This window comes from Pimephales promelas, chromosome 20, assembly GCF_988280905.1.
Source record: "Pimephales promelas chromosome 20, fPimPro1.hap1.1, whole genome shotgun sequence".
In the NCBI taxonomy this organism is placed as follows: domain Eukaryota; kingdom Metazoa; phylum Chordata; class Actinopteri; order Cypriniformes; family Leuciscidae; genus Pimephales; species Pimephales promelas.
The window spans coordinates 31,762,796-31,788,087 of record NC_142788.1 but is presented as its reverse complement, the minus strand read 5'-3'; the positions used below and the strand labels follow the sequence as shown (position 1 = coordinate 31,788,087).

Sequence of the window (25,292 nt, the reverse complement as noted above, 5' to 3'; positions counted from 1 at the left end):
AAACAGCGAATTAATGAGGAACTGTAGAACTCTACTCACCTTTATGCAGTTCTTTAAAACACAACTGAGATTGAAGACTCTTGATATCCACCGTAATGCTCGTGAGAGAAATAAAGCCGCCCGATTCATGAACGCGTCTGGTGTGAAGAATCGAGATCGATCTGGTTTAACTCAGTCTTTACACTTGAAGCGGTTTGTCGCAAAACTACTGTATAAACCACTGTTATAACAAATTTACTCCAGTTTTCCAGTTCCATTTTAATCAAGTCTGAGCAGTCAGTGTGATTTCAAAAAGCACAAGTCTTTATTTTTAAACTTAAGAAGGTTGCAGCTTTTCTCTGCAAGTCTTCCAACTCATCTTTGATCACCAAAATCACATATTTAAAGTTTTTTTCCCATCGTCATGCCTTAAAATATCTTGAATGTAACTCGACACCCTTGCCTCATTTAGTATGTGTGGTTCTATGAATATGCAAATGAGCCCCGCCTCCACTCACTCACTCACTCAGAGATCCAATGGTTGTCGATCACACGTTGATCTGATTGGTTACAAGGTGGTTTGTGGCGTCAGAAACACCAAAGTGTGTTTTTGAGACTGTCTTTGGTTCACTGCAGTTTTAAGGAGGAAATACTCAGCAATGCTGTCCACTTATCAACGCACACACGGTGTGTGTTCAAGCGGATTAAACACACCACATACACACATAAACTACATTAAACGCTGTATTTCTCCACAGGGGGAGTTTAATAATAAAAAAATCATGGCACTTTAATTAACTTCACAGTTTTAATAAAAGTGAGGCACATCATTTGCAATGTCAAATATTGAAATGAAGACTAAATCAAATGTAGACATGTATAGAAGCTAGTATTATAATTATCAACACAAATGTCCTAATAGGAAAAAAAAAAGTTTCAGATTGCATAACTTAATGCAAAAGAGCCAGGATGTACTTGTTTACTGTCCGTTCTCTCCATCTGGCGCCTCATTGGTCAGTTGTAGCAGATAGAAGGCTGCTACAGCCAATAGCAAGCCACAGATGGGCATGAGGAGGCGGAGCTTATATCTGTGCCACACCCCTTCCTCAGTCTCCACCTCTGAGACTTTCCTGCTCTTCTTCCTTCGTCCTTTTTGTCGTTTTTCAAATGCCTCCAGTTCAGCCTAACACACACACACACACACACACACACACACACACACACACACACACACAGCAGAAGCTTATGTTATGATATGAGGATATGTAAAGCTAAACATCAGCGGATTCAAAAGCAGCTTTTGTCATTCTTCAGATCAAATGTAATATTAAATTTGTGATGGTATTGATTTGTAATGATACTCATCAGTTTCTCGCCTCACCTGCTGTTTTCTCATTTCTCCTTCCAGCGCGGCTCTTTCCTCGGCTGCACAAGCCTGAAACACACACACACACACACACACACACAAACTAATTGTTCAGTAACTGTTTCGCCAAGTTTCCCACTGAGCTGATGGTGTGTGTGAGATGGAATCTGTGTCCATTAACCCTCAACTGCGCTGGAAAAGAGTGTGTGTGTGTGTGTGTGTGTGTTTTATAGTTTCACACTCTCTTGTTCGAGCCAAAAGAATCAATGACCCAGCAGTGGATTTTATGGCCCTTCTCCATGACAACAGTTCCTGTGTCGCTTGATACATTCACACTGCAATAACACTGTGTGTGTGTGTGTGTGTGAGAGAGAGAGTGTGAGTGAGTGTTTGTGTGTGTGTGAATGAGTGAGTGTTTGTGTGTGTGTGAGTGAGAGAGAGAGAGAGAGTGTGTGTGTGTGTGTGTTGAACCTCTGCATGTTTCTTCTGCAGTTCTCCACACGTCTCATCACACGTGAGCAGCTCATTCTTCGCTCGAGAACAGGGGAAATCCTGAACACACACACACAGGCTGATTTGCGAAGGGTTATGAAAGTCATGTGACAATCGTCATCCTCTGACAATAAACACAACTGAAACTGTTAGAGGATTGCAGTGTTTGAGTCGATACGCATAACGTAAACAAACTAAACGACAGAAGCTGTCAGCGTCTGATCTGTGTGTGTGTGTGTGTGTGTGTGTGTGTCTGACCTGAACCAGTCAACACATGACATCACGCGAGGATCAGTGACATCACACCGTTATTATTCTGAGTAATATATGAGCTCATTGGGATTCAAAATAAAGGAAACTGAATGTTTTGAAAGACTTCATGGAAATAAAATATGAACTTGTACATGATGTTGTGATATAACTGACCAATATCAGATCACAGTGAACCAACAGAATGAGTTTAACACCGACATCATGAGTATCCTGAGATCACAGTGAGATGAACTGACGACTGTGTGTTGTGTGTGTTTGTACCTTTTTGATGCGTTTGCAGGGACACTTGATCTTCACTCTCTGACTGCAGCTCTGATCACATTCACCAGCGTGACACTGCAGCTTACAGCGATGCCCACAGAGCAACTACACACACACACACACACACACACACACACAAACAGATGAGTGTCTGCATCATAACTACACGCACACACACACACACACGAGTGTCTGCATCATAACTACACACACACACACAAGCATCTGCATCACAAATAAACACGCACCGCACCCACAGACCCAGTCTGACTCAATCAATCACTCACTAAATCAATCACTCACTCACTCACTCACCCATTCACTCACTCACTGACTCATTCACTCACTCACTGATTCATTCACTCACTCACTGATTCATTCACTCACTCACTGATTCACTCACTCACTGACTCACTGATTCATTCACCCACTCACTGACTCACTCACTCACCGACTCACTCACTCACTGATTCATTCACTCACTCACTCACTGATTCATTCACTCACTCCCTGATTCACTCACACACACACCTGTTTGGGACACTGGTTCAGGCAGGAGGTCAGCAGCTGTTTGCTCTGTTTATCAGCAGTCGTGAACTTCCTACAAAACATCCACACAATCATCATTGCACACATTAAAAAAGCATCATGAGTGTGTACTGTAGTAACTCCTGCTGACAGATGTGTGTGTGTGTGTGTGTGTAATGTCAGGACTGAGGCGTGTCACTTACACACACTCGATGTACAGGTTAGAGATCCTGCAGTGGCAGCGCTGGCGCACCATCAGCACACAGGGCGGGCAGTTGCCATGGTGACAGGGCAGGGCACAGGGGTGGGGGCAGCCCGAGGGGCGGGGCTTAGAACAGCCCTCCTCACACCGCACACACTCCGGACCGGCCTACACACACACGATGAAACCAGCTCATCATGACGATAGAACCAGTGGCATCAGAGTCAGGGAGGCATGTGACCTAGCTTAGCTTTATCATGTGACCTACCTTAGCATTATCTGACTCTGAGGTCACATGATGGCACTCTAAACTGCAGGTGTGGTTCCCGCATGCTAGACTCCGCCCACATGGCCGACCACAGGAGAACGGCCCTCGGGCGTGACACGGGACCGGACTCACCTGCAACACACACACACACACACACACACCATGACTCCAGACCTCCGTAACCAAACGATCAAAGTCTTGCGTCATGATACGAGTCATTTAATGTGTGTGTGAAAGTGTGTGTGTGTGAATGAGTGAGTGTATGTGCGCTTGATTGTATTTTTGTATATGTGTGTGTATGTGTGAGAGTTGTGTGTGTGTATGAGTGAGTGTTTCTGTATGTGTGTGTAATTGAGTGTGGGCTTTTGTGTGTGTGTGTGTGTGTGTGTGTGTGTGTGTGTTTACCTCATGTTTTCCCAGACAGGCTCTGTAGAGAAACACAAAACACAAGATGTTTTCATTTACACTCCTGATCCAGCAGCAGAACACACAATGACATCATCTATTGTAGTTGGACTAACTTAAAAGACACACTCAAACACACACACACACACACACACACACGCACACACATATAATTACTGTAAATCACCATTTAAAGAATGTTTGAATTACACACATAAATACACACACACTCTTTGGCTGCGATGGACCAGAGTGTGTTAGCCATATGTGCTCAAATCCCTACAACACACACATGCTTTCCCAGCATTCCTACAAACACACAGCAGTGAAGCCTGCAGTGAGAGTGTGTGTGTGTGTGTGTGTGTGTGTGTTCCTCACGTCGGTATGGGCACCAGGCACGGCGGACACGGAAGAGCCTTTTGCACAAACGCAGGAGTCGAGGGCTTCTCCCACGGACCCGCCAGCAGAGCCTGAAACACACACACACACACACACACACACACACCAGATTCAGCTGTGAGATTCAACCCTTCTAGACTGAAACTGAGGTTTCACAACAAAAACTGAAATACAAGTAGACAGAATCCTTTAACTCTTTCCCTGCCAGCGTTTTTTATTCATTTGAAATAAACCAAAGCCAAACGCGGGTACCAATCAGCAGTGGCGGGAAACGCTGTCAATCATGTGGCGATTTATTAAATTTTTTTATGCTGTACCATCGGTGTTTAAGCTAAACTCATCCTATCTGGGCCCCGCAGCGCTTCAGGCAGTGTTGTGTGAGAGGAGTGTGTGTTCGCTGAAGCTCGTACCCGGTCCGCAGCTTTGACCAGCACCTGGTCGTGGCACGGGGCCGGGCACAGGTGGGCACAGCCAGGTCTCGGGCGCCGGCACGGCAGCGCACAGGGAGGACACGGGCCGGCGTGGCAGCGGTGCTCCTGCAGGGACCCGTGATGGCACAGCGCCGGCTTCCTACACAGCATCATCATCATCATCATACGGGCGGAACAACACATCACAACAGGAAAAATGTATTGTGGAAAATAAAAAACCCAAAATAAAAAATAAAAAAATTCAAGTTTTTAAAGTTTTAGTGTCAGTACTACATTACTATACATCAAGTTTGAAAATAATGTATAATAATGCAATGGATCTCTGTAACTGACTGGATAATGATATATTCAAAATAATGTTGGCCACTTTTTACTGTTAATAAGATATTTGGCGTTATCTCCATATTTGTGGGTCTTGATAACGCCAAATATCTTATTAGCAGTAGAAAGTGGCCTACATTATTTTAAATATTTATCCAGTCGGTGACAGAGATCAGCTCCAGAATCATGATTATTGTTATTCTGGTGTCTCTATTGCCCTGTGCTTTGGGTTTCAGCACCAAAGTACATCCTATTCATTCACACATACAATATATAATATCACATTTAGCATTTTAATCAACTGTGCATCTTTTGTTAACCTTTTATCATTTTATCATATCGCAAGTTCAGTATCGATTTGTGACACAAGGGTATTTGTTAGACCGCTAGCAACTAATAAAGCCTTCATATGATTATCCAACAGCACTGAAGTCAGTAGGACGTGTGTGTGTGTGTGTGTGTGTGTGTACCTGCACAGCTCCTTACAGCGAGGAGGTTTCGTGCTTCTCTCTCGTCCACACGGCACAGAGATCACCGTAGAGCCGCAGTCACACCGGACCTCAACCATCTCAGGGCACGGGTAACAGCTGCCTGAGACACACACACACACACTGGCTACTTTACACATGCAACCAAATCATCCGTTAGTCATGGGATAGATGGTTCAATCGGACTCAAAATCCTTCATGTAAACTCCTTAATCGATCCGACTGACATTTCCGTCGGAGTGAAAGAGGGGGTTTATTCCTTTTCTAATCTAATCGAGAGAAAACGTAAACACTTGTGTGTGTGTGTGTGTGTGTTCATGCAGTGGAGGCGCAACTTTTGTTTAGTGAAGACATGAAGACATAATGTGCTAGGCTTACTGACATCGCCTGTGAGCAGTCACACACACTCTCACGGCCTGACATTTGGATCTCAAACCCGCGGGCCGAGATAACAGGCGTCTGCCGGATAACATTGTTGTTTCAGACACACATTTGCATTTGGCACATAGCAGGTGAACGAGAGCGAGGCATCAGTGAGGAATCCATGGGTGTGAGATAACCTCTATACTCCATTACCTTTCCCACAATCACACACTTCTGTTCTGAGGAAAGGTCAGTCTATGCATGTAGATGAACTGGACTCTGATAACCAGCAGAAAGCGCTTCTGCTCAAAAACAAGAGTCAACCAAGCGATCGGTCAAGTTTCCGTTGCTCTCACATCAGACCGACAGAAAACTCTAACGATCGCCTCGGACACGGGAGACGCTCCTACGGGGGAACGTCAAACGGGGAGACACTCCTACGGGGAGACGCTCCTACGCGGAGACGGTCAAACGGGGAGACGGTCAAACGGGGAGACGGTCAAATGGGGAGACGGTCAAACGGGGAGACAGTCAAATGGGGAGACGCTCCTACGGGCAGACGCTCCTATGAGGAGACGGTCAAACGAGGAGACGCCCCTACGGGGAGACGGTCAAACGGGGAGACGGTCAAACGGGGAGACAGTCAAATGGGGAGACGCTCCTATGGGCAGACGCTCCTACGCGGAGATGGTCAAACGGGGAGACGCTCCTATGGGCAGACGCTCCTACGGGGAGACGGTCAAACGAGGAGACGGTCAAATGGGGAGACGGTCAAACGGGGAGACAGTCAAATGGGGAGACGCTCCTACGGGCAGACGCTCCTATGAGGAGACGGTCAAACGAGGAGACGCCCCTACGGGGAGACAGTCAAACGGGGAAACCGTCAAACGGGGAGACGGTCAAACGGGGCGACGCTCCTACGGGGAAACGGACAAACAGGGAGACGGTCAAACGGGGAGACGCTCCTACGGGGAGACGGTCAAACGAGGAGACGCCCCTACGGGGAGACGGTCAAACGAGGAGACGCCCCTACGGGGAGACGGTCAAACGGGGAAACTGTCAAACGGGGAGACGGTCAAACAGGGAGACGGTCAAACAGGGAGACGCTCCTACGGGGAGACGCTCCTACAGGGAGACACTCCTACGGGGAAACGGTCAAACGGGGAGATGGTCAAACGGGGAGACGCTCCTATGGGGAGACGGTCAAACAGGGAGACGGTCCTACGGGGCAGACGCTCCTACGGGGAGACGGTCAAACGGGGAGACGGTCAAACGGGGAGACGGTCAAACGGGGAGACGCTCCTACGGGCAGACGCTCCTACGGGGAGACGGTCAAACGAGGAGACGCCCCTACGGGGAGACGGTCAAACGGGGAAACCATCAAACGGGGAGACGGTCAAACGGGGAGACGCTCCTACGGGGAAACGGACAAACAGGGAGACGGTCAAACGGGGAGACGCTCCTACGGGGAGACGGTCAAACGAGGAGACGCCCCTACGGGGAGACGGTCAAACTGTCAAACGGGGAGACGGTCAAACAGGGAGACGCTCCTCCGGGGAGACGCTCCTACGGGAAAACGGTCAAACGGGGAGACGCTCCTATGGGGAGACGGTCAAACAGGGAGACGGTCCTACGGGGCAGACGCTCCTACGGGGAGACCGTCAAACAGGGTGACGCTCCTACGGGGAAACAGTCAAATGGGGAGACGCTCCTACGGGGAGACGGTCAAACGGGGAGACGGTCAAACGGGGAGACGCTCCTACGGGGAAACGGTCAAACGGGGAGACGCTCCTACGCGGAGATGGTCAAACGGGGAGACGGTCCTACGGGGAGACGGTCAAAAGGGGAGACGGTCAAATGGGGAAACGCTCCTACAGGGAAATGGTCAAACGGGGAGACGCCCCTACGGGGAGACGCTCTTACGGGGAGACAGTCAAACGGGGACACGCTCTTAGCTCCAAAGGGAAAGACACACTAACTCTCCCCGTTAGCCCGAGAACGGTACGAACAGGGTGAAAATAATACAACAAGTTTGTTTCTAGAAGAAAATTGTGTCATTGTCCACCTGAAGTAAGGCAGATCAATAATATAGTTGAATATTAAATGTGCCCAACTAAGCAGCCAAAAGCCAAGGCAACAGTGCCAAGTGTGTGTGAAGGTCTTTGCGTGTTCATGAATGTGTGTGTGTAAGTGTTTACCTTGGTGGCACACAGACGGGCATCTGTGGTTCCTGCAGCCCAGCATTCGCCCGCAGCTTATATCACACGCCGGGCAGTTCCCCGGACAACACTGCACACACACACACACGCTATCAGCAACACAGAGGAATGTGAGGCACAAGTGGTGAGGCTCGTGTGTGTCAAAGCGATCTGAGTGGAATGTGTGTGTGTGTGTGAGTGTTACACAAACCTTCCTCTTGCACTGGTGTCGGCTGCAGGTCCGAGTCTTGTTGCACTTGGACTCACAGAGATATTCTTTATGACAGGGCAAGAGTTTGGTGTAGCGGCCGCAGCGACACGTCTTCTCCACCTCCTGCGAGCACACACACACACACACACACACACACACACACACACACACACACACACACACAGGTTAATGCCCCTGTAATCAGTAGCACTGAGCTTTGATTCCGGGAAACTGCTGTTAAATCCCCATCAGTGTGAATGGAAACCGGGGCTGGAATGCCAGAGCTTCCATCCTGTTATCAGAGTCGATTAACATTAGCGGGATCAACCCTGGAACACTTTACTGTTTCGACAGAGAGGAGGTGTTAATACACCGAATAATAGCAGAAGGCTTTGTCTTTTTTATTGTCTGTTTACAATACAATTACACACAACTGAAAGCCGTATCTTCCTGATGAGCTCATTTGAGATATCGCTGCTCTGCGTTAGCGTCAGTGATCGAGCAACACCGCCGCAGCCTTCCCACGCCTCGGTTAACGTCACATTCAAGGACCTTTCCAGGATTCTCCAGGTCCAATAGCCTCAAATTCAAGCACTTAATGCACTTCGAGTGAGAGCAAGGTCACATCGTGTCAGATACAAGATACATCGTTACAGTTTTCATGTGTCAAAAACAACTATGCAAAAAAGCTTCTTTTTTTCATTTATATTTGGCCATGTGACAGATATTTCTGTTTTGCATAAAACTGAAGAATATTCAGTACATCATCAACTGTATTCTAATATGATTAACTTTTGCATGAAACGTTGAGGTGCAAACGTAGTAGTTTCGCGTCCGTGTGAACGTCATGGCAACGTCAAACACACCTCCCGCGGGAAACACTTAACGTAACTAACGCAAATCAAGCAAGCTAGTGTGCACAGGCCACGATGTGCTGGCGGAAAAACACATTAGCGGAGGGAATAATATGGGATTATCCAGTGCTATTTTCCATTTGATAACTTTATTCAGTTTCTGTTAATACTAATGTTAGACCTATTCAAAAACTTTACTCTTTATTTGTCTTTATTTTATTGTATTTATTTGGGCTACTTTGTTCAATTTTATGGAACAATTTAAATCAAGCCTCGTGTTGTGTAATTCTTAACAACATTACCCATTGTAAAAATGCAATGAGCGCAAACATTTAGGCAAGATGGTGGTGGTGGCGCAGTGGGTGAGACACATGCCTTTGGTGTGAGAGACGCGGGTTCGAATCCACTGTGAGACACCAATGTGTCCCTGAGCAAGACACTTGACCCTTAGTTGCTCCAGAGGCGTGCGACCTCTGACATATATAGCGATTGTAAGTCACTTTGGATAAAAGCGTCAGCTAAATGAAGAAATGTCAATGTAAGATAAATGTAATAATTTTGTTTGGCAAAAATTCCGTCCCTCCATTTAAAGTCCTCTAGGAATAAAAAAAAGCTTCAAATAAATCCTAAAAGTGAGATGTGTGTGTGTGTGTGTGTGAGTTGTACCTGTCGGCAGGTCTCACAGGCTCCTCTGTGGCAGCGCATCGAGCATGTGTGTAAACCACAGTCCAGTTTCTTCCCGCAGGTGTCTCCACAGGTGGGTACATCGACCGTACACGGCAACACACTCTCTGAACACACACACACACAAACTTGTGTTGTTAATGCATGAACACATTCAGCTCGCTTCTAACATAAAGAAACTCAGCAACAGGCTTCTGTGTGGGCGGGTGCGAGCCGCGGGTCAGCCACGGGTCAGCCACGGGTCAGCCACGGGTCAGCCGCGGGAGAGGAGCCCAGGCGAGCGGATGGGTGTCTGGGGTGTGTGCTGTTGTGTGTAACGAGGTCATGATTCTGTGAAATACTGATGTAATATATTAGTGTATCTGCTGCATGATTGTGTAACTCACTCTGTAGTTTTTATATTTATATTTGAATTATCGTTTTGGAAAGTCCTGACCGGGGACTGGGGCTGCAAACTAGCCTTCAGGCTACAAACCTTTTATGCGACACATCTACACATATTGTTATGGCTTTGCCTGAGATGATTATGTATGTAATGTAATGTGCGCTGCATATTTAACTAATAATAGATTTCTAAAAAATGTTTCTACACCTGAAAATCCTAAAACACTGTTTATTAACTCATATCTTTACTCAGTTGTGTCTATTTCTTGCGATTTCTTCACAGACATTCCTGTCGCTCGTCCACAGCAGCGTCACATGACACAGGTGTGTGTGTGTGTGTGTGTGTACTTACTGGTCTTGCCGCAGGAACAGGAGCGATTCCCAGCACGAGGACAGCCTCCACACACACCGGAGTGACACACACGCTCACAGGTGTGATTCCCACAGGACAGCAGACGGCCACACACCTGCACACACACAACTGCGGTTACACACACAAACACACACACATGCAAACACACACGACAGCGGTTACACACACACACACACACACGCAAGAGCGTTTACACACACAAACACACACACACACACACACAACAGCAGTTACACACACACACACACCTGGTCACAGTTCCACTCTGGACTAGCACAGGGCCGCTCCGCCCGCCGCAGGCCACACACACACTCCTGCACACTGACCCTGGGGCACGGATCACACACACCTGCGGGGAGAGAGAGAGAGAGAGAGAGAGAGAGAGAGAGAGAGAGAGAGACTCTTAATGCTCCTGTGTGTCTGAACACACTCTCCTCAGGGAATAAGTGTGTGTTACCTGCGTGACAGGTGTTTGCGCAGGTGTGTGTTCTGCACGGGAGTGTGCGTCTGCAGATCTGAGTGCAGCTCCAGGCTTTAGCACTGCAGCGCCGAGGGACACGAGACGCCTTCCCACACAAACACGACACACTCACCATCTGTGGGCAGGGGGGACAGGGGCCTGACACACACACACACACACACACACACACACAGAAACCTCAACACGCTACATACAACTATACTGTAAGAACTCAATTGTAAGTTAAATGTACAAAGTTTCCTTTGGTTAACATAAAAATATTCATAAACAAAACATAAGAGAGAGAGAGAGAGAGTGTGTGTGTGAGTGTGTGTGTGTGTGTGTGTGTGTGTGTACCTGGATGGCACAGTAGCAGGCAGCGATGGCCACACGATGGTTTAAACTCACGACCACACACCTGTCCACAGGAATGTGGGAGGAGCCAAGGATCGGGCGCAGGCTCCGCCTCCTTCCCACAGTAACAGTGATATCGTGTGGGAGTCTGATGAGGACTGTACTCATACCTGCACTTCGGACTGACACACACACACACACACACAGAGAGAGAGCGTTAGCTGCTGATGCTTGGTGATTGGTCAGATTGCTGTGAGGGGATTGGTCAGATACTCACCATGGCCACGGATGATCCTTTTTGCCGAAGTCCTCGTCCGTCACTGAAGACACCAGGAAGATCGAGTCTTTGGCCCATTTCTGGATGCAGGTGATGTGGAAAATACAGTAGCAGCCGACGCAACTCCACACCTGATACACACAGAGAGAGTGAGTGAGTGAGTGTGTGTGTGTGTGTGAGTGAGTGAGTGAGTGAGTGAGTGAGTGAGTGAGTGAGTGAGTGAGTGAGTGAGTGAGTGCGTGTGAGTGAGTAAGAGAGAGAGTAAGAGAGTGAGTGAGTGAGTGAGTGAGTGAGAGAGAGAGTAAGAGAGTGAGTGAGTGAGTGAGTGAGTGAGTGAGTGAGTGAGTGAGTGAGTGAGTGAGTGAGTGTGTGTGAGTCTCACGGGCTGTGTCCTCCTGACAGAAGCGATGCAGATGAGACATGTGACTCCTCCGGACTGACACACATCATGTAAATAATGTCTTGTTTGCTCCAGAAGACGGACATCAGTGTCACCTGAACACACACACACACACACACACACACACACACACACACACACAGACACAGACACAGACACAGACACAGACACACAGATAGAGCGTCACTGACGTAATGACCTCTGCTCATTCTTCCTCATCATCACCATCATCATCACCTGTGTGAGACGTGTACGGAGACATAGCCGACTGAAGGATTCTCCCTCGCTTCCCATCATCATCATCTTCATCATCTTCATCATCAGAGGAAGAGCTGCACGGCTCAGTGGCCAATCGTTGAGCGGCGGCCTGGTCACACTTCCTGATCTCCTCGAAACGGGACTCAGACGACACGCCTCTGACCTCTGACCTCACCGGTCCGGGAGGACACGTGACTTGACCTCTGCCCTGACCCCGTCCTCGACCCCGCTGCCTCCAGGCCGGATCCATGACAAGACCCCTAAACCAACACACGTCATCAAACAGGCGGGAAACCTGAGGGACTGAATCTGACAAGATCACAAACCGCTGTAAATCACGGAGAAACAGTGTACTAATCAAGCAGGAGTGAAATTACTGATGAAACATAAAATAAATATTAAACTATTCAAATTAAATTAAATTAAATGAAAAACGGCAAAATCACTGACATAAAAGGGTAACTAAACAAGGTGAAAGCATTGAAGAGCAGATTGATTGAAGCGAATGTTCTTTCTCCAGATCATTTAATAAATCAGTGTATAATTATGTGAAAAACACGTGAAATGTAAATAAAAATAATTTGATTCAAATAATAAAGAGTCTTACCGACACGAGTCACTCTGACGAGCAGCCCAGGAATCGGCGCGCATGCGGAAGACGTCAGCGCCGCAGAGCATGATGGGAGATGCAGTCCTTAACAGTTGACAGTCAAGCGGAAATCTCTCAAAAAACAACTACAACTCCCACCAGTGTTCAGATGGAGTCATTTTAAAGACACGTCCGCCTTTCACATTATCAGTCCATCATTAGCAAGAAAAATAAACAAATAAGTACAAAATAAATAGAAAAGCCATGTAAAAGGGGTTGGTCAGGAATTCTTTATTGAAGAAGTATTTAAATGTTTTATTTCACAGCCCATTTAGTCCTTTGATTAAACCTTTAACTGATATTGCTAGAGCAGCATCATTATGAGTGTTTCTCTCTAAATACAAAGAGTTTTGAGTGAAACTACTACTGCTAACAAAAAAGGATTTATTTTATCCTCACATTCTCTCGTGAAAGAGAATAAATTACATGTTTAGAACATGATACAATCAGTATTGACCAAATCATCTGTACAATATCTTACATTTGCATTTAGCAGATTTCTTCATTTTATGTTGTTTGTTCACTGCAAAAAAATGCTTTTCTTACTTAGTATGTTTTTCTTGTTTACAGCCCAAATATCTAACATTTCTTAAGATGCATTTACCAAAGTAGTAAAATGAGATAAGATATTATGTCCTGTTTTCTTGGGAAATAAATAAAAATGAAGTGATGCTTAAAAAAGCCAAATTATTTGCCAATGGGATGGAAAAAAAAATCAGGTTTCTGTTTGAATTATTAGTATTTTTCTTACCCCATTGGTAGATAACTTTTTAAGCTTTTTTAAGCATCAACTCACTTCATTTTTATTTATTTCCCCAGAAAACAGGACATAATATCTTATCTCATTTTACTACTTTAGTAAATGCATCTTAAGAAATGTTTGATGTCTGAAAACAAGACAAAAATACTAAGTAAGAAAAGCATTTTTTGCAGTGCTGAAACACAGACTGATGGGATAAGCCCAAGCTGGACCACACACACACACACACACACACACACACACGCACAACAAGGCTTCTGTTCAGGACTCTATCACTCGTTAGTTTGACGGGGTTTGTCTGGTTCCCTCATGGCTCAGGGATGTCCACTCCTCCTGAGTCTGAGATCTTCTTCTCCAGTTTAGTGACCCGCTTCTTCAGCCTGCCCTGAGTCGCCTCGTGTTGGGCCAGCAGGCGTGCGAAGCGGGTCTGCATCTCGTCCAGAACCCCGCTGATCTTCAGCACCTTCTCCTCCATGTCCTTCGGGTCCGGGCCCTGCTTGGCCAGCTCCAGATCCAGGAGATTATCCTGTGGAGAAACAGCAGAGCATTCACATTACATCAGGCTGGGGAGTTTAGTTTACACCGAGTTAACAGGTTAGCATTTTCTCACACACACACACACACACACACACACACACACACACACACACACACACACACACACACACACACACACACACACACACACACACACACACACACACACACACACACACACACACACACACACACACTCTCTCTCTCTCTCTGTGTGTGAAATTACTGAAAGAGGTGCTTCCTAAGGTCATAGATCCTCTTCTTAATATCATTAATTCATCTTTGTCATTAGGATATGTAAGCTGGATTTGATTAAACCTCTTTTAAAAAAAATGCAACTTGATGATCGTACAGAATTAGTCAATTACAGGCCGATCTCGAATCTAGCTTTTCTGTCAAAGATACTAGAAAAAGCAGTATCCTCACAATTATATTCCTTTTCATAAAGAAATGATATCTGTGAGGATTTCCAGTCCGGATTTAGAGCGTATCACAGTACCGAGACAGCTCTCATCAGAGTCACACATGATCTGCTCTCATCGGTAAAACTCAACTGTTTAACTCTGGGGGAGTGGTAAAATGAGCCTATTTCCAAAAAAAAGTGGAGTTATTAAATTACTCATTTTTGGTCATGATACAGATGAGCGTAACGGAGAGATCATTAACGGCAAAACATCCAAATCCTAAGGACAAATCCCCCAGAGATGGATTATATGAATGCGGTAGGGGCCCAGCTTTATATCCTTTCATTGGGCCCAACTGCTCAAGTCAGCTTCGTTGATATACTGTAGCGCTTATAACAATATAGATGTTTCAACCGACCTTTACAGTGATAACAGGAGATTACAGAATTACTCTAGAATAAAGTTATTGTCCAGATAAAGTTAGTTTCGATTGATTCACTTCCGTCGCAACGATCATTAGCGATTAACTTAACCGACAAACCTTAAGAGCCTCGTACCTTCATGAGGATTTGCCGACCCTTCTCCTCCAGCATGGCCTTGGCGTCGGGATATTCGGTGAGCGCCTCCATCAGGTCGTCTTTGGACAGGCAGAAGAGGTCCGAGTAGCCAATGCTGCGTATGTTAGCGGTTCTGCGGTTCCCTGCGCGACTGCCCTTGATGTTGAGGATGCTAATCTCCCCGAAGTAGCTTCCGTCGCTGAGAACCACGAACTGCTTGATTCCGTCGTCCGCCACCACCGCGAGTTTCCCTTCCTTGATGATGTACATCTCGCGGCCGATGTCGCCCTTCTTGCAGATGTAGTCTCCGGGACTGTAGACCTGCGGCTGGAGCTTCAGCACCAGCTCCACCAGGAGCCCGGCCTCGCAGTCCGCGAAGATGCGCACCTTCTTCAGCGTATCCAGGTGCACGTTGATGGCGATCTCCGCCCGCAGCTTGTCCGGCAGGTACTTCAGGACTTCTCTCTCATCCACCGCCTTCTTGTTGGTCCACAAGAAATCAAACCATTTAATGACCCGTTTCTCCAAATCTTTGGTGACCTTTCGGAAGCTCATGTATTGTTTGATGGCGTCGATGCGAGCTTGGAAGTCTGCGCGCGCCGCGTTGGCGTTGGTGATCATGGAGCCGACGTTACCGACGATGGTGGCGAAAATCAAGACGCCGACCAGGAAGTCCGTGACCACGAAGAAGTACTCTGAGTTCTTGACGGGCGGTGGAGTTTCACCAATAGTGGTGAGCGTCAGTGTGGACCAGTACATGCTATACGCGTATTTCCTCACCAGCCGACCGAACTCTGGGTCCGTGGTGTCCGGGTACACGAACTTATCCGTTCCGAACCCGATGGCCTTGGAGAACGAGTAATACATGCAGGCGTTCCAGTGGATGATGATCACAATGTACATCACGAGATTGGAGATCCGGAAGACGTTCGGGAAGTTAGTCCGTGTTTCGGTGCGCTGGAAGAACTCGAACAGGCGATTGACCCTGAGGAGCTTGTTCATGCGGATCTCCGGGTAGTTCAGGCCGAAGAACAGGTAGAAAACGTCGGTGGGAATCATGGAGGCCAGGTCCAGTTTGAACTGGAGGCTCTGCATGTAGCGTTCCCGAAGCTTCTTCTCGTCTTTCACAAGGAGACCCTGCTCCAGATAACCTGCCAACACACACAGATCATTTTCAACACGCTCGGCATTCAGCGCGGAGATCTCTCGGGGAGGAGCCGGACTCACCCGTCCTGGTCCTGAACACCATGTCACACAGGTACACCACATCGGACAGGTAATCCAGAAAGAACCAGTAAATCAGGTAGTCCTCCTGCAGTTCCTCAAAACAAGCTCTGAGAGAGAGAGAGAGAGAGAGAGAGAGAGAGAGAGAGAGAGAGAGAGAGAGAGAGAGTCAGGCCAAGTCTTCTTGAAGAAGAGTCTCCGTTTGCATCACACAGGGCCCATATCTGACAATATGTGTGTTCTCAGATGACCCACTCCCTCTAAATTAAATATTTATAATCCTATCAGATCACTCATATTGTTAAAGGGGTGGTTGACTATGATTTAAATGTTTTGACTTTAGGTAGTGTGTAATGTTGCTGTTTGAGTGTAAACTGTTAAGTTTAACTCAGTAAAAAAATGTGTTAATGTACATTGAACCTCTGTGCTGAATATTGTTTACGATTTCATATGACTGTTTACTAAAGGAAACGGGGGACTCTTATTATGAAGTTCCCGGAAGTGTGGTGGTTGTTGTTTGAGCGGTAACCGCGGTGGTGTAACAGGTGATGTGATCGAATATTCTAAAGTGTATTTTTTGAGTAACATAAACAACATCTGCAAAGTTACGACGCTCAAAGCAAAGGAAGAGATGTACTTTTAAATCGCTTTTTAAGGACTACAACAAACGGCTGGAGAACTACACGAGCTTCCTCCCGGGTTAGTGACATCACAAACCCTAAAATGTACATACACCCCGATTTATAGATTATCATGATGACAGAATATGCTAATCAATGACTAGAAGATATTTAACTCCAAATCAGATACATAAACTCACACACACACATTAGCTCTTGAAGCTCCGCCCCCTGTGCCGGGAGCAGCAGCTCATTTGCATTTAAAGGGACGGACACAAAAACAGTGTGTTTTTGCTCACCCTCAAAAAACGACAATTTTAAGGTGCTATATAAAAATATCTGTGGGGTATTATGGGCTTAAACTTCTCACACACACACTCTGGGGTCATCAGAGACTTATTTTTCATCTTGTGAAAGGGCATTATAGCACAGCTTTAAAGTAAGCTGGAGCACGGAGAAAGCGGAGGGACACACACTCACGATGTACCTTTGTACCTCGTATGACCCAAACTCACTATAATAGTGTAGCTTGGAGAGATATTGCTCATTTGATCTATGATATGATAAGATCGGGCACCTGGCGATGATCAGGATCCAGTTATACATCACGGGACACGTGATCACAAACAGCCAGTTATAGTACGTGTTTCCTGCAGGATCCACAACCTCAATCTCCTTCGGTCTGGAACAAAACATGTAGAGTTTTTAGATCAGTATCTCCACACACACACACACACACTTCACTGTCAACAACAACAATGACAAAGAGACAGAAATTACTGAGCAAACAAACATGAACCTACAACTCTTTTTCTTTTTCTTTCTCTTTTTCTTTTTCTTTCTCTTTCTCTTTTTCAGCTTCTTTTTTCTTTTCCTTCTTTTCCTTTTTTTCCTTCTTCTCTTTTTTCCTGGAATAACACACACATATACACACACACATCATATGATCCACCATGTGTGAGCTGAGAATGAAACAAATGTTTGCAATACATCTCATCTTACTCTTTTTTCTCCTTTTTTTCTTTCTTTTTCTTCTTTTTTTCCTCTCTGTAAAGACAAATAAATATTAAAGGGGTTGAAAGCATCTTGTGCACGTGTGTGTGTGTGTGTGTGTGTGTGTGTACTCACTCTTCATTGTTATTGTTGATGTTGATGTTGAAGTGAGTTCCAGCATCTGGGTTCTTTTTTTCTCTTCGGGAAAAAAATCAAATCAAATCAATAACCAATAATAACTTGGCAATCATTAACCAAACACTGATTTCTATCCGAGATAATCCAATTATCTGTCACTCATAATGCATCGCTCACATAATGTCCTCTGTGTCCATGGTAACCGGCTCCACCCCCTCCACCAGAAATGTGGGCGGGACCAGAGGCCTCACTCGAGCAGACATGGCAGCTGATTGGTCAGGCCTCCTGTCCGTCACACAGATCTGCAGCACAGAACAACGCTTTCACTGCAGATATACTTCAAAACAAGAATCATTAAACATTTACATTAAATGTGTCATTTTAATTGCATGCATCTTGTAAAAAAAGGCAAATAAACTCAACTGAGGAATGTTCATTTACTTTAATAAAGTGTTAAAAGGAAGAACGTCAATATGAAAAACTGGGTTCTGTTGTGCTGAATGTGTAATAAACACAAACGGTGACATCTTCTCTGTTTTAAAAGGAAGTAAAGTGTAAATGAGTGTGTGTGTGTGTGAAGCGACTTACCTGACTGCCTTCACACACCTGAGTGCTGCGCTGACATCATCACAGGTATAACTCATTCTCTCACACACACTTTCTGTTCTGAAGGGCAGAACATTTGTAATAAATCCTGAATGGTGTCGGTTTTATTCAGTATTCCCAATCGATCTCGGACCACGAGAGGATTTCAAACAGGCACAGTGGGATTTGGGATTACACAGGATACTACTGATACACTGGGTCACTCTCTCTCTCTCTCTCTCTCTCTCTCTCTCTCTCACACACACACACACTCTCTCTCTCTCACTTTCACTCACTCACTCACTCAAACACACTCACAACACTCATACTCTCACTCACACACAGATACAAAATCTCTCGCTCACACACACTCGAGTTGGGATCCGTTCACAGTTTCCTCATGTTTCCACCAGAATGGGATCAGAATTCTCTCAGTGTCTCTTTAATTTAGCAATGCTTGTACAGCCTCTGTCGAGTTGCCTCAGTTAGTTCCAGTTTGCATTTGTACAGCATCAGTTTCCTCTCTGTGATCTTGTGTTTTGAGTTCTGGTCTCATCATATGTGTATTTAACATGTGTGTGTTAATTATGGTGTGTGTGTGTGTGTGTGTGTGATATTCACCTTGAGTGCAGCAGGTTGAGAGATTATCTCTGATAATGTGCCTAGTCAGCTCTCTTGACTACTTACCCATAAAGCCGTTAATCTGCAGCGTTCAGGTTAACTCAAGACTTCATCTGCAGTTCTTAACAGTAAACACACACACACACACACACACACATTCTCTCCTCCTTCTCTCCACTCTCAGTGTCAGAGGTCTCCAAACTTCCCCTTTCCAATCACCTGTCTGCTTGATCTGATCTCCACACTCCAGTGTTATAGTCGAGTCACCAACTGTCGAGTCCGAGTCGAGTCTCGAGTCCCAGTGTTCGAGTCCGAGTCGAGTCACCATTACCTGAGTTCGAGTCCGAGTCGAGTCTCGAGTCCCCAGTACACATGTCTCCACTCTGGCAACTTTGAAGAGTTTTCCTACATCTTGAAACTTTTAGTTTTACAAATGGGGGTAATCTTTGAAGGATGAACAAACAATGTTTTGGTCGTCCCATTAAAAATATCTTTTTAAATATAATACTATTTTGATTTTTGAAGTGCTGGAAAAAATGTTTGATGTAGGCTACTTTTTTTTTTTTTTTTTGCCAAACTTCCATGGTTACAAGTTAGTGTTACATTAAATTCACGGTGAATGTTGCTGATTTGTGGACTTAAAACCTATAACTAGTTCATTCAGTCACACCACGTCAGCGCTGTTTGATCGGTTAATAACGGAGAAATATTACTGCTTCTCACTTTTCTCATTATATTATATTATTATTATTAACTGCTGGCAAACTAAAAATTTTGTAACATTTATTAAACGTATGGAATAATTTCCAAACCATTACATATAGTATTATAAATCCAGACGGTTGTGATATATATAAAAAAATAAAACACAAGATTATCTTTTAAAATCGATTGAACACGAAGCAGTGTTTCCTGTGACTGAGACTGGAAAACCCGTAGTGGACTACAGCGGAGTGATAACAGAACGCTTAGAGTGCAGAGAGGAACGGACTATTGCTCCAGTCCTGGCTTTGCGTCCGCGCCGTTAGGAGCTCAACATCTGTCTCGCGTGCACGCTCGCTCTAGATTAGAGGATATTTTAACTAATTTGCGGTAAAAACCAAAACTAGTTGATCACGAGTGGCTCAACAGGTAGATCTATAAATAAACTCATCTTTTAATCTCAACAAGATTAGCTCGCGCTGCGCTGCTGTTGATGGTCCAAACTGATAAAGGTCCGTGAAGTACCAGATACAGTCATACAGTTCCTCTCATGCCATAATCACATTAAAACAAAATGTGTTATTTTACAGGTTTTATAGCTATTGTTAATATTAAATAGTTATTAGGGTAATACTTTAACTAATGTTAGCCAATGAACCTCATTGTAAATTCAGAAAAGTTTAGAAAACACTAAAGGAATCTGCATTTTAATAGAAAATGTGAATTGCTGTATTACTATGTAGGGGGACCATATTTTGATTACCAAAAACCAGGACACTTGGGCCAGCAAACAGATACTCAAATGATACTCAAAGTTTACTCAAAGATGCCTTATTAATTTCAATACAATGAAAGTAGGCTATGCCTCATCTGTATAAATAGAAAATTGTTACATTACAAGACTCAAATTCAGATAGGCTTCTCAGAGGGTACTCAACGTTTTATTATGACAGGTTTCAAAAATAAAAATATCTCTCACAAACTTACCAAAAAGAACTAACAAAATATATTTATATCTTTAGTTTTTTTTCCACTTTATCCAGTTTTTCATCCTTGCACATCTATATTTTGCTGTAGAGCTGATCTTTCCCAGCAGTTTTTTTGAAAACCAGGACATTTTCATCACTTTATAAAGAACAGCCAGGACAGGACGTGAAAACAGGACATGTCCTGGGAAAACAGGACTGTTGGTCCCCCTATTACTATAGACCAGCCGTCAGTAACAGAGAAACAAATATGAACCTTGAAGAACTGTGTGTCACAGACCAAATACACCAATCTCTCATTAAGATGAATACTTTAACCCACGACTCTATAAACGATAAGAGATTAAACTAGGATATTTAGTACGGGAACAAACCGTTATCAATAAATAAACATTTAAAATTAGTAGAGGAAGACAGGAATTCGGGTTGCACCAAACGTTAATGTAAATAAACAAAGCCACTGAAGGTCAAAGGTCACGCACTCCGAGAGGAAACGAGGAGTTCTCACGTCCTGAGAACGACTAATCAGAACGTCCATCTCATTTCAGTGTTATTCAAAGGCAAATAATATGAACATGATAAGCAGAATTCAGCCTGGCGTATCTGCTGGAAACATTACTTCGGCTGTCGGAAACGCAAATCTAGATCAACTTTATGTTGGCCTGAGAACCAGAAGCAGCTAGATTTAACCGCATTAAGTCATAAAGTTTTGAGTTTGAGTAAGTCGTTTTGGAAGCTAGCTAGCTAGGCTAATTTAATTTTCAAAGAGTTTTAAGTCTGAAATAGTTTAAAAACCTGAAGTTTGAGGCAGTTTTCTTTTAGTTGCTAGGGTAGGGTATTTTGATTGGTTGCTAGGCGGTTGCTAGGGTGTTAGTTAGGAGATTGAAGATACGCACACCTACACACAAAACTACACTCTGTCTTTGATTATTTTTTATTATTTTTTGTTCATTTAAATGTTTACAATTTCCCGACCAATAATGTGTGAAGACTATTCAAATCTTAGTGTTTAGCCATTTTGGGTCCATTTGTTGAGTGTGTACTATATGTATGCACTGCCGTTCAAAAGTTTGGTATCGGTTATGTGTTTAGTGTTTCTGAAAGAGTCTCTCCAAGGCTGCACTGATTTGATCAAAAATACAGAAAAAACAGTGACATATTATTCCAATAAATATATACAGTAAAGTGTAATTTATTCCTGTGATCAAAGCTGAATTTATCATCATTACTCCAGTCTTCAGAGTCACATGATCCTCTAGAAATCACTCTAATATGAGGATCTGATGCTCACTTATGATTATTAGCAGTGATGAAAACATTTGTACAATTTTTTTCAGGATTCGTTGATAATAAAAGAAAGTATCTTTTGTAACATTAATCAAAAGTTGATAAATAAAAATCAATACTTGTATTCAGCAAGGATGCATTAAACTGATCAGAAGTTACAGTAAAGACATCTTTAATGTCTAATTAAAATCCTGATGGTCCTCAGAGTCTCTTCTTGTTCCCCAGAGAGAGTGTGTGTGCTGCTGTGTGTGTGTGAGCAGGAGCGGTGGATGTGGAGAGCGGGACCTGCAGGTGTCCTGGGTCGGGAACCGGAGCGCTGGCCTCCATCACACCCATACTGGGAGAATCCACACGCACAGGAAGCAGAACCAGCACCTGAGGAACCAGAGCATCGTCATCCACGGTCAGCAGTGTGTGTGTGTGTGTGTGTGTGTGTGTGTGGTACCTGAGCAGTGTCTCCTTCCTCTGAGCTGCCCGAGTCAGACTGAAATACAAATAAATGTTTTTAAAATAAAATAAAAATGAATTAAGCAGAATTCTTTAGTTTTTTGACTGTATCACGAACACACTCACAAGCACAGCCTGCTGGACAAACGAATACACCTGAAACACACACACACACACACAATAATGATAAATAAATGATAAACATCTTCTGTTAAAATCCATTTAGTGTCCTTTGACTTTTAACTTGATCTACAGAATGAGGAAGTGAGTAACGAGTGACGGGATCCTGACCTGCAGCGGGACGATCGAGGGGAGGAGGTTCTGCATCTGCAGAGAGAGAGACACACACACACACACACACATGACACACAGAACAGGGGCCAACACTGAGGAAGTGTGTTTGAGTTGTTGTTTACCTGTCCCTGCAGAGCTGGAGACTCAGAGGGGAGTGTGTGCAGATCAGGGGCGGGGCCGGGGGCGGAGTCAGGGCCAGTGTTGGGGGCAGGGCCTCGCTCTGGCTCTGGTTGGAGAAGCGCACTGTTTGCATTTGAAGGCCTGGACAAACTTTGAGAAGTGATCTGTGAAGAGAATCAGCAGTGAAGAACGGGCTAGACCACATCGACACACACACTTCTCAGTATACACTCACCTTGCTTCTGTTGGCCTGTGGAGTGTGTGTGTGCTGTGTGTTTTGCTCCGTTGTGGTCACCGGGATCAGAAATGTTTGAGGTCCGAACGCCCCCGGCACCGACACCGGATACAGCAGGAGATTAAAGCCTCCGGGAACTGGGAACTAACACACACACACTTACATATAATAACTGAAGCCTCAGAGAACTGGGAACTAAACACAGACACACACACACATAATAATAATGTACATGTATTTCTTATCCAAAGATCTGTAGTATTTGAGCTTCTCACACACACCTGGTTTGTAGTCAGAGGACAGGTTCCCCACACACACAAAAGCAGGAGAACCCTGGATCTGTAGAAGAACATGATGGAGTCTCTGATCTCTGAGTCCTGCAGGTGTCCAGGTGTTCAAGTGTTCAGATGTTCAGGTGTTCAGGTGTTCAGTCAGGTCTCCAGGTGATCAGGAGCATTTATAGAGCAGATGCAGACAGGCATCATCACTGAGACGCTCTGTCACCCACACACAAACATACACAGACGCTTACAGACAGAAACACACACACTTTACATCAATTACAGTTTTTGAGCACATTTTAATAGTTCATGTAACCAGAGAAACTCTGAGAAACTCTTAAACATGTGTTTTACCTAAACATTACAGTTTAATGCTTTTATGATTTGAGTGATGATGATGAATGTTTACAGTTATATTATAGAGGTTAGGGTTAGGTTTACCATTGTGTAAAAAAAAAAAAAAGATTCTTTGATGAACAGAAAGACACAGACACACACACATGCCCACAGTCCACAGTTAATCTTTAAAATAACAGCCTGTCTCTTTGTCTGACTACGCGAGTAGACACACATACTCTCTCTCTCTCTCTCTCTCTCTCTCTCTCTCTCTCTCTCTCTCTCTCTCTCTCTCTCGTCACACACACTGATAGTTGAGCAGCTGTGTGTTCAGTGTGTTTCAGCGTCCTCCTGTGGTCTATCTCTGCCACTGAACACACACGCTAATCATGTGTCTGAGGATTCATTCCAATACTACTGACCATCAGTGAGAAGGAAAGAGTGTGTGAGAGACGGAGATAATAGCTACGGCCCATTTCATCCAAAAACACATTCATTCATGAATAACAGGAAAACACCGAGGTGCTGCTCAAACACACACACACACACACACACACACACACACACACACGATATAATGTCCATTCTAAGCAAAACAGAGACTAACATTTTCCCTCAGGATTGCAATTCGAATAAATAAAGTCAGAATTGTGAGGTAAAGTCGCAATTACCTTTTTATTTTCTATTCTGTCACGGAAACAAGCTTCTATAATATCTGTAATAGGCTATACATTGGCAGATGAATTTCACAGAATTTTGTTTATCATATTGAGTTGTACATAAAAACACAAACTAGCACATTCTCACCTCTGGAAGGCTTTGGCATTTCCTGTTTACAGATGCTGTGACGAGCTCGTGTTGACCGTTCCAAGATGGCGGACGCCTCGACGAATGTGGAATGGAGCCGATGTGTTAGTTTTTATCAGGGATGAAACCATAACTTCTGTGAAAACTGCTCATGAGGAAGGAGTTGATCAAAACAAACACATTAAAAATACAATTTTAGGGTTGCTTTTTATGCATTTGATGGGAAACCTTTTTATCTTCAGAATCTTGAAGCTTTTTGTGTAATAACGCACAAAACGGACATAAAATCCTTTTTATGGCTTTAAATTGTGATATTGAAATTTTAGACTTTTTAAGACACCGCAAAAACCCTGATGTATTGATCTCCTGCAGTGACGGCAGTATATGAGAACTGAACTGAGCTGGAAGATAACTTTTTTACAACAGAAATGAAACGTCCCAGAACTGACTTAAGCTGGACTGTTACGCTAGTCTCTTCCG

General features: G+C 44.6%; 3 protein-coding genes across 5 annotated transcripts; all 3 read right to left on the bottom strand.

Annotated features, from left to right (window-relative positions):
- Positions 1 to 711: 711 nt before the first annotated feature.
- nfxl1 (nuclear transcription factor, X-box binding-like 1) lies at positions 712 to 12,909 on the bottom strand. Of its 2 annotated transcripts, none has more exons than XM_039652271.2 (22): positions 12,837 to 12,909; positions 12,209 to 12,538; positions 11,954 to 12,066; positions 11,572 to 11,702; positions 11,298 to 11,476; positions 10,938 to 11,099; positions 10,729 to 10,829; positions 10,460 to 10,574; positions 9,706 to 9,830; positions 8,186 to 8,308; positions 7,975 to 8,065; positions 5,396 to 5,516; positions 4,584 to 4,743; positions 4,153 to 4,244; positions 3,775 to 3,796; positions 3,370 to 3,501; positions 3,103 to 3,269; positions 2,903 to 2,972; positions 2,372 to 2,476; positions 1,817 to 1,897; positions 1,361 to 1,414; positions 712 to 1,162 (listed from the first exon to the last, which is right to left on the bottom strand). In XM_039652271.2, exons 2-22 carry the CDS (start codon positions 12,477 to 12,479, stop codon positions 959 to 961), a joined length of 2,619 nt encoding a protein of 872 aa, XP_039508205.2. In that variant the 5' UTR covers positions 12,480 to 12,538; positions 12,837 to 12,909; the 3' UTR covers positions 712 to 958. The 2 variants fall into 2 exon arrangements, with proteins under 2 accessions (XP_039508205.2, XP_039508204.2); XM_039652270.2 differs by having other exon boundaries at positions 12,209 to 12,489; positions 12,837 to 12,900.
- Positions 12,910 to 13,096: 187 nt separating this feature from the next.
- On the bottom strand, positions 13,097 to 20,550 carry cnga1b (cyclic nucleotide gated channel subunit alpha 1b). Its single transcript, XM_039652291.2, has 9 exons — positions 18,700 to 20,550; positions 18,289 to 18,413; positions 18,109 to 18,171; positions 17,983 to 18,027; positions 17,784 to 17,888; positions 17,558 to 17,662; positions 16,364 to 16,470; positions 15,137 to 16,287; positions 13,097 to 14,164 (listed from the first exon to the last, which is right to left on the bottom strand). Exons 2-9 carry the CDS (start codon positions 18,372 to 18,374, stop codon positions 13,946 to 13,948), a joined length of 1,881 nt encoding a protein of 626 aa, XP_039508225.2. The 5' UTR covers positions 18,375 to 18,413; positions 18,700 to 20,550; the 3' UTR covers positions 13,097 to 13,945.
- A 393-nt stretch (positions 20,551 to 20,943) lies between these two features.
- Positions 20,944 to 24,986, bottom strand: LOC120463318 (uncharacterized). 2 transcript variants are annotated; one of them, XM_039652309.2, is made up of 8 exons: positions 24,813 to 24,986; positions 23,670 to 23,915; positions 23,389 to 23,532; positions 23,156 to 23,317; positions 23,031 to 23,066; positions 22,866 to 22,895; positions 22,738 to 22,776; positions 20,944 to 22,667 (listed from the first exon to the last, which is right to left on the bottom strand). In XM_039652309.2, the coding sequence occupies exons 2-8, from the start codon at positions 23,739 to 23,741 to the stop codon at positions 22,494 to 22,496; spliced, it is 657 nt and encodes a 218-aa protein (XP_039508243.2). In that variant the 5' UTR covers positions 23,742 to 23,915; positions 24,813 to 24,986; the 3' UTR covers positions 20,944 to 22,493. The 2 variants fall into 2 exon arrangements, with proteins under 2 accessions (XP_039508243.2, XP_039508244.2); XM_039652310.2 differs by having other exon boundaries at positions 23,670 to 23,885.
- Between the last annotated feature and the right edge of the window lie 306 nt (positions 24,987 to 25,292).